The sequence below is a fragment of the Pipistrellus kuhlii genome, unplaced genomic scaffold, assembly GCF_014108245.1.
Source record: "Pipistrellus kuhlii isolate mPipKuh1 unplaced genomic scaffold, mPipKuh1.p scaffold_m20_p_9, whole genome shotgun sequence".
NCBI lineage: Eukaryota > Metazoa > Chordata > Mammalia > Chiroptera > Vespertilionidae > Pipistrellus > Pipistrellus kuhlii.
In genome coordinates, this window is record NW_023425595.1 from 2,190,224 (window position 1) to 2,199,590 (window position 9,367).

At 35.1% G+C, this 9,367-nt stretch overlaps 1 protein-coding gene across 6 annotated transcripts in view; it reads left to right on the forward strand.

Annotated features, from left to right (window-relative positions):
• Nucleotides 1-9,165, forward strand: part of CAPRIN1 (cell cycle associated protein 1) — a 40,161-nt gene extending 30,996 nt beyond the window's left edge. For 2 of the 6 annotated variants that reach the window (XM_036426670.2, XM_036426672.2), the window contains 8 exons: nucleotides 653-714; nucleotides 1,158-1,268; nucleotides 1,486-1,635; nucleotides 2,493-2,643; nucleotides 5,769-5,963; nucleotides 6,423-6,523; nucleotides 7,353-7,416; nucleotides 8,935-9,165. In XM_036426670.2, the coding sequence (XP_036282563.1) occupies nucleotides 653-714; nucleotides 1,158-1,268; nucleotides 1,486-1,635; nucleotides 2,493-2,643; nucleotides 5,769-5,963; nucleotides 6,423-6,523; nucleotides 7,353-7,416; nucleotides 8,935-8,999 (899 nt within the window). In that variant the 3' untranslated portion in view covers nucleotides 9,000-9,165. The remainder of the gene's footprint in view (nucleotides 1-652; nucleotides 715-1,157; nucleotides 1,269-1,485; nucleotides 1,636-2,492; nucleotides 2,644-5,768; nucleotides 5,964-6,422; nucleotides 6,524-7,352; nucleotides 7,417-8,934) is intronic. The other 4 variants (XM_036426671.2, XM_036426673.2, XM_036426674.2 and 1 more) reach the window with 4 other exon arrangements.
• Nucleotides 9,166-9,367: the final 202 nt, after the last annotated feature.

Sequence of the window (9,367 nt, forward strand, 5' to 3'; positions counted from 1 at the left end):
ACATTTTAAAAGTATACTTATTTTTATTTTTTGTGTGGAAACATTTGAGATTATACTGAAACTTGATAATGTTAAAATAATACTGAATATTAAGGTCTTAAGAGTAATGCTATTTTATAGTTACTGCTTTAGAAGGCTTTTTCATGCTAACACTGGCACTGATTCTTACCTGTTCTGCTAACTTTATTTTTTTCAAATATATTTTTATTAATTTCAGGGAGGAAGGGGGACGTAGATAGAAACATCAGTGATGAGAGAATCACTGATTGGCTGCCTCCTGCACGCCCCCTAGTGAGGATGGACCCCTCATCCTGGGCAATGTGCCCTTGATCGAAATTGAACTCCTTTAGTCCACAGGCCGACACTATCCACTGAGCCAAACCAGTTAGGGCTGCTCTCCATCTCTATTAATACTTTATCACTAACATCTTTACCTTTGTAAAACAGAATGAAAGCCATTGTGAGAGTTGATTAATAATGATTACCAGTAAACACAATACAAACTTCAAAGCTAAAATTAAAAGTATCCTCATGATTGCTAACAGTTTATTTAGAATTTGGCCTTTTGCTACAAAGTATCGATAAAAGGTATTTAGACATCTTTGAAAAAAATTAATTTTGTATGACGATATTTTTTTGGTCAATTTTTCAGTTCATTCTGAATCTAGACTTGCTCAACCAAATCAAGTTCCTGTACAACCAGAAGCTACCCAGGTAAGAGTGAAATAAATATTTTTGCAGGTTTGTTTTTAGCCAGTTCTTCAGTCACTTTCTTAGTTAGCTTATGAAAGTCAGGTATGATTTTGATGGGTGTCCAAATCTGGCATGTGTAGCTTTATTTCTATGTCTACGTTTATTTTTCTTGGTGATGTTTAACATTATTTTCTAATTTTTTTTAAATAATAGTTTATTATAATGAAAGAAGCAATTTTTAGACATAATTCTAAAATTCAGTGCAGATATTACCATTTTAGAAGCATTTGTGTGGGGACCTTATAACTGGACTAGTGTTTAACTTTGAGCTTCAATAATATATGTATTTTTTATAGTTGTTAGGTTTTATAGTCTATTTAACAGGTACATGTATTTTTTTAAGCTTTGCATGTATTAGAGTTGGCTTATAACAAAGAAGCTTTGATTACTTTATTTCCGTGTAGGTTCCTTTGGTTTCATCCACAAGTGAAGGGTATACAGCATCTCAGCCCTTGTACCAGCCTTCTCATGCTACAGAGCAACGACCACAAAAGGAACCAATTGATCAGATTCAGGCAAGTTCTGTTATATAAACTTGATGAGGTGCTTATTCATGAATTGGGCTGAGGAAAATTACTGTTAATATAAAATAACTCTTTATTTTGGACCTAATGCATGTAACTGCAGTATTTTTATTTCATGAAATAGTTAAATTTGTTAATACACATATGGGCAGTAGCCTTGGCTAAGTGTAGTTTATCACTAAAGTGCATCTATTCACTTTGTGTTTAGGCAACAATCTCTTTAAATGCAGACCAGACTTCAGCATCCTCATCCCTTCCTGCTGCCTCTCAGCCACAAGTGTTCCAGGCTGGGACAAGCAAACCTTTACATAGCAGTGGAATCAATGTAAATGCAGCTCCATTCCAATCCATGCAAACGGTAGGCAAATTAATTCAACCAACATTGAGTACCCAGTGTGTACTATTACCATGTTAGAATTTCAACAAAACGTCTTCATTTAACTTTGTGCTTGGGTCTGCATCTACCCTAACTGTAGGGTATATTTAATTGAACCTAAACTCTGATTTTCCTGCTTCCAGGGGTAGATTTGAGTCTTAGGAGTTATGTGATCATATATTCTTGTTTATAGTTGCACCCTTTTGATTTGATTAACAAAATTTTAAACATGCAGAAAAGTAGACCAAAATAACAGCCATACATAAACATTGTCACCTAGATTTAACAGTTGTTTCATTTTGCTTAATTGTTTACTGAAGTATATCAAAGTAAATTTTAGGCAGTACGGTACTTAACCCTGATTCTTCAGTAAACATCTCTAAATTACAGTTTATGGAAAATAATCAGAGTTAAATCAGTGCTCATAGGAAAATTCATAGTGTTAAATACTTAAAATATTAACTTGTCATTGAAAATATCATAAAAGAAAATAAGTAAATATTCAACTCATTTCAAGTTTATAGAATTAAATTGTGTAACTGATATTGTATCAGGGGTTTATGCCTTTTATACAGATTTGTCATTTATAATAGCATTTCCAAGGCTATTGATTATATGTCTTTAGATTTTTAAAACCCACACTCATAGTGCTCTGCTTTAAGTGCTGTATGGCATATATTTTTCCCCCACATTGAAGTGCATTAATTGAAGGGTGTGTATGTGTGTGTGATGTTTGAGACTTTTTTACATTTGAGGTAAAGCCAGCATTGGAGTCTGCCATGTTAAAAGTGAGGAAATTATTAACAAACTGGATGAACTAATAATTTATTCACTTACAGGTGTTCAATATGAATGCCCCAGTTCCTCCTGTTAATGAACCAGAAACTTTAAAACAGCAGAATCAGTACCAGGCCAGTTATAACCAGAGCTTTTCCAGTCAGCCTCACCAAGTAGAGCAAACAGAGCTTCAGCAAGAACAGCTTCAAACAGGTAGGATACCCAGTGTCACTTCCTTGGCTACTTGCTTTCCAGTGCAGTTGTTGACAGTGTAGGACAGTTTAGACTTTGGAGTGGCTGCATCCAGGAATTTTTGTTTTAGCATTAGACATTACCAGTTTTGCAGTTTTGATCCCGAGTTAAATTGAGTATGTATTTGCTATAATGAATAACGTGCAGTCTTATACCCATTTTCCTTTGGTAGGTGAGCTTTCATAGTATCCTTTTTATTATGATTTTAATAGAATGAAACTTATTAAAATTATGGTTAATTTTGCTTTTAATTGCTAATTATTAAAGCCTGCTGGCATGATACTCAGCACTCAGTTACACAAAGTCAGGAAGCAGTAAGGATTTGGTGGTGGTTGCATTTGGTTGAAACAAAAGTCCTTGTTGGAAAGTATGTTTGTAATTTGGCCTGTTGTCATATCTGTCAGTAATAAAGTAGATAAAGGTATTTTAGATTTGTTAAAATTTATAACACATGAAATACCTTTTTTTTTTTAGGTCTTTGGTTATTTAATTCCTAGGAGTTTAATTGGGATCCCACAACAAACTATGGCAAACCCTGCAAAAACCATAGGAGTTGTTAATACTTTGAATTTATCAGACTGATTTAAGTAACTATGAACTTTTCTTATTAGACCTGGATCAACATGGTAGATTTTTCAGTAATAAATTCTTACATAGCCCTACAGTACTCAGCACTTACTAACCCGTAGGGAGGTTAAGTCAGTCATAATCTGATAGAAATTTGTCAGTTATGCTGTTTGTGCTCAGCTTCTGAATAATTGGGATTCTAGCTCTCAGGCTCCTTTAATTATTCCATTGCCACGTACTAGTATTCTTAAGTTGTTTGGAGCAGGTACATTTAGGTCCTTTTGACATTGTGCTGACATGCTTGCTATTTTGCCTTTTTTTTTTTCCAGATGGTGTGATGAAATTAAAAGTAATTACTGCATATTGGTTAATTTTACTCATTGTACCAGTTGATTTCAAACTGTCTCGCTCTTATATATACTTGAGTTCACTAATTGACAGAAGCACTTGAGCTAGATTGTTAACCTTTTGTTATTTTAAAAGACATTTTTATAAAGATTAACTGCATACATTCACTGACATTTTCAATAAAAAAGCAAAAGCAGCCCATATATTTTGCTTATTTAAACTTAAACCACTAGCCCAGTCTGTTCTCCACACAGTAGCCCCGAGTGATGATTTTAAAATGTAAATCAGATGTCTTGCTTTTGTTCAAAACCTTTCAGTGACTTCCCATTTTATTTGGAAAAGCAATCCAAAGTCTTTGGTTTATAAGGTCCTTTATGATCTGGTCCCCGCCTTGATCCTGTGTATATCCTATTTCCTTCCAGTAGCAGCCATAAGCACAGCAGGCTCTCTGCTCTCTCATGCTCTTTATACTCCTTATTGTGTGAAACTTTCTTCCACTAATGTTTGCGTGGCTTTATTGGCTTTTTTTTAGGTTTTTGCTCAGATAGCACCTTACAGAGATCTCCTTCATTGCCCTGTCTAAATATATCACACTCACTTTGGTCACTCATTTATCCTGCTATGGTTTAATCTTCATCACTTATTACCTGATACTATTTAGATGTTTTCACTTGTATGTGTATTTTATTCACTTATCTCCTATTATTAAAATGCCCATGTGGGCAAAGATTATGCGTTAGTAACTGATACATCCCTGATGTCTAGGACATGCTTGGCATGTTAGTGGCACTCAGATAGTTGTTGAACAAATCAGTGTGTCCCATCATTCCAGAAGTTTTGTTTAATTTGAATTAAAGGAGAAAAGGGATTCTGGTATTTTTAAATCAAGATCACACTTTAATTGTTTTGCTTTGAGTTTCTTACAGTGAGATTTGACCAACATTAATTCTTAGTGATAAAAAGTGAGTCAAAAATTCGGTTCTTTTACCTACTTTCTACTCGTGTACAAATGAATCTTTGTAGATAGAAAATGTTACTTGTACTGGTGATATTTGCTTGTAATTTTAAATTTTGGGAATGCAGTAAAAAGTAATTAACCTAAAGATCACAGTGTAAATAATAGTGTATTTGTTCCATTACATAGTTGAAAAAGGAGTCCTGATCCCTTTTTAGATGTTTTCCAGCGTTTTAATCGAAAAATAGCGTTCTACGAACGAAAATGTACTTGGGCTTTCTTGAGTGTATAAAATAGGTCAGGTAAAGATTTTCAAGAGGCACACCACCTTTTCTTTCTGCCCAAGCATGGGAGTTCTGGGCGGCTAGAGGCTGCTGCTTTTGTTCCTGGGGTATAGGCAGGTCCTTGCTGTGGTCTCTACTTTCCTCACCTCCGAAAGGTGTAATTAGCACCCTGTTTTTTGCCTCTACTAACATTGACATCATAGCAGGATATGCCTTGGTATTTAACATTTGAAGGTTTCCAGACCCCCCGCTAAGGAGGACGGGTGCAGGGTAGTGGGCCTTCTAAGACTTCCCTTTCATTGTAGCTGGCTGCATGCCAGTGTATCATTTAACTGTCTTCAAAATTGGCTGCACTCGAAAGTGCTTGAAATGAATTAAGAATTCAGGGGCATACAAGTTGAAGGCTGGTTTATCTTTGTAATTGACTGAATATTGTAGCTTAGCTGTGGAAACATTTTTTTGTGTTTTTCACTAAATTTGAGGGAGATTTAAAAGAATAAGAAAGCTGTAACTACTAAGGAACCTTATAGTGAAAATAAGTAATTAAATAGTATAAAGTGATAATTTTACTGTTTCTGTATATGAGATCTTTTGAATTATTTTTGGTCTCTTGTGCTAATAGGCGTTGCCTCTCAGAAGATGTTCACTATAGTTTTTAATAATTTGGAAGGATAGAATTGTGTGTTCTCCCAGTTGTGTGCTTTCAGAGATACGGAATTGTTGGAGATTTATATTCTGTTGTAGGAGCAAGGCAGGGACTTAATTAATGTGTAGTTTTCCCTATTAATATGAAAATTTATGTAAAGCCAGAATTAAACTTTGAGGAGACTATAAGATTCTTCGTAAGCCAGAAAGCATGTGCGAGAACAAATTGTAATGAGCCATGTATAGTGTATGTGTGTACATTCATCTTTTTTCTTCTTTTATTATAGTGGTTGGCACTTACCATGGTTCCCAGGACCAGCCCCATCAAGTGACTGGTAACCACCAGCAGCCTCCCCAGCAAAACACTGGATTTCCTCGTAGCAGTCAGCCCTATTACAATAGTCGTGGTGTGTCTCGTGGAGGCTCTCGTGGTGCTAGAGGCTTGATGAATGGATACAGAGGCCCTGCAAATGGATTCAGAGGTAAAAATTAACACCAAATTCATGCCCTTTCCTGATTTGTAAAATATTTATAGAAATAGTCATCTTGTCATCTTTTTGGGAAAGATATGTATCTCTCTGCATTAGTTTCCTATATAATTTTAAAAATTTTACATAATTTGATAGTCATTTAAATTGACATTGAGTTTTTTTATAAGTGTTAGATCCATGCCAACTATTGTTCTATAAGGGATAACTGCTTTCTATATATTATCAGACCTTAGCGATTTTTTTTTTTTTTTGCCTTTTCGTGTGTGTATGTGTCATTTTCTAATTAATGCTCATAGGAATATGTAAATAAATTGGGTCAGGAGAGTAATTAGAAATTAATGTGAATAACTATCATGGCTTATAATTTTTTAGTTCTTCCCTTAGTCAGTAGTAAGAAAGCAAACATTCCTTGTGAAGATAAGAAAATTATTCTCTTGTCCTAAATTTTAGGAGGATATGATGGTTACCGCCCTTCATTCTCTAACACTCCAAACAGTGGTTACACACAGTCTCAGTTCAGTGCTCCCCGGGACTACTCTGGCTATCAACGGGTAGGTAAAGTTGTTTTAAAATACAAAATGGCTGAAATACACCAGTGAAAGTGATTGTAGTTTCTTTTTAAAATATATTTTTATTGGTTTCAGAGAGCAGAAGGGAGAGAGAAGCATTGATCAGCTGCCTCTTGCACATCCCCCAATGGGTATGGAGTCCACAACCGGGGCAAGTGCCTTGATGGGGCATCAAACCCTCAACCTCTTGGTTCATAGGTTGCTGCTCAGCCACTGAACCATACTGTCTGGGCTGTAGTTTCCTGATGGACTTGATTAACTAATTTGGGTTGATTTTATACCTCTGTTGTTTTTAAAAAAATTATTTTTGTTGAAATCAGAGAGGAAGGAGAGAGAGAAACATCAATGATGAGAGAGAATCATTGATTGGCTGCCTCCTGCACACCCCATACTTGGGATTGAAGCCACAACTCAGGCATATGCCATTGACCAGAATCGAACCCAGGACTCTTCATCCCTGGGCCGATGTTCTATCCACTGAGTCGAACCAGCTAGGGCTGATTTTATACCTTTTTACAAGATACTCCATTATGGAGAATGATGACTTGCTTTTCTTAGCACTCAGTGTAGGTACTCATTTAAGTACATCTGCTAAAAACAATTATTTTAAAGAGCAGAGAGAGAAAACATTTCATTGAACGTTCTTTAGAATAATAGGAGTATAACAATTATAGAATAATCATTACATTGAAATGTCTAAAAGAATAAAGAAGAGTTCTGTATTTTGCAAGTATTTGACTAAGAATCTAGATGGCTAAAGATTTAAAAATTACTTTCTCTTCTCTTCAGTACTAACTAGCATGTCTTTTAGGATGGATATCAGCAGAATTTCAAGCGAGGCTCTGGGCAGAATGGACCACGGGGAGCCCCACGAGGTAATATTTTGTGGTGGTGATCCTAGTTCCTAATGGAGCTTCTGTTCTGGCCTTGGAAGAGCTGTCCATAATCTGCATGTAGGCTACGTGTTAGGAGTACATCTATCATTTCCAGACTTGTTGCAAGGGATTAAATGAAATGCTCTGTTTCTAAAATTTATCTTGAACCCAAATTTAATTTTTTGAATGACTTTCCCTGTTACTATACTGTCTCAAAAACTAGAACATTTTTCCTCCTCAGAAAAAAAATGTTTTTCCAACTGCAAATTATTTTTCAGGTCCTAAAACCTGCTAAATGTTTTTAGGAAGTACTTACTGAAACATTTTGTAAGACATTTTTGGAATGAGATTGAACATTTATATAAATTTATTATTCCTCTTTTATTTTTGAAACATGCATATTATATTTTAGGGCCAGAGACCCTTTAATGGCCAGATAAGCCATAGTTACATTTAGAGAACCATTTAGAAGTCATAGAACTTAATTGAAATTTCAATACCTTTTGGACCACTATTATATAAATACCCATTTATTTCTGACTTTTAAACAAAACCTCCAAATTCCTAATTAGTTAAATATTTAAAAATACAGCTTTTAAGAGTTTTTGGGTTTGTCTAATGTAGGAAAACTACATATGATTTGGGCAGGAAGTCAACCTATGTAACAGAAGTAGCATTTCATATGATCTGAAGTTCTAAATGGTTCTCTTGTTTGAAGGATGTAAATTGAATAGGTTTCCTCTAGATATTGGCCATCACATGTATAAAATGTATATTTAGGAGGAATTATAAAGTACTTTGATTTTAATGCTAATAGAAACTGGCCAGCAAAAGGTGCATTTTAAAAAAATTAATGGATCACTGGGAAATTATTGACTTGAAATCTCAAAGAATATTTGCATGTGAATGTTAGTTATGTTCATTTCACCTTGTAGCATATTCTATGAAAGTTGAGTTGACTGGTAGCTAAAAATTGTTTTAACAGCATGTAAAAAGTTATTTTATCTGTTACAAGTCATTATACAATTTTCAATGTTATGTAGTTTCTTTTTAAAAGTTTAGGTAATAAGGTCTGTTTTTCATTCTGGTGCTTTTATTAATTTTGATAGTATGATGTTACTTACTACTGAAATGTAATAAGCTAGAGTGTACACTAGAATGTAAGCTCCATGAGAGCAGGTACCTTGTCTGTTTTCACTGCTGTATCTATTTCCAACGCCTGATGACAGTGCCTGGCACATAGTAGGCACTCAATAAATACTTGTTGAATGAATGAATGAATGAGTACTGGTGGAATACTCCATTAGCTCTACTCTTCTTTTAGCTAGAGAACATGAGCAAATTTGGGCATGACAACTTCCAGGACAGGTGGAACTTGAACACTGAAGAATTGACCTCTTAAACCTAATAATGTGGTGACAAGCTACCCACATGCTTCTTGACTTCAGATGAAAATCTGCTTGAAGGCAAAACAATTAGTATTTGAAAGAAAAACCAAATGCCATTTTTGTCTTCTAGGTCGTGGAGGGCCCCCAAGACCCAACAGAGGGATGCCGCAAATGAACACTCAGCAAGTGAATTAATCTGATTCACAGGATTATGTTTAATCGCCAAAAACACACTGGCCAGTGTACCATAATATGTTACCAGAAGAGTTATTATCTATTTGTTCTCCCTTTCAGAAAACTTATTGTAAAGGGACTGTTTTCATCCCATAAAGACAGGACTACAATTGTCAGCTTTATATTACCTGGATATGGAAGGAAACTATTTTTACTCTGCATGTTCTGTCCTAAGCGTCATCTTGAGCCTTGCACATGATACTCAGATTCCTCACCCTTGCTTAGGAGTAAAACATAATATACTTTACAGGGTGATAATATCTCCATAGTTAACCGAAGTGGCTTGGAGAAAGCAAGATTGACTTGTGACATTGGAGAAAGTCTACAAA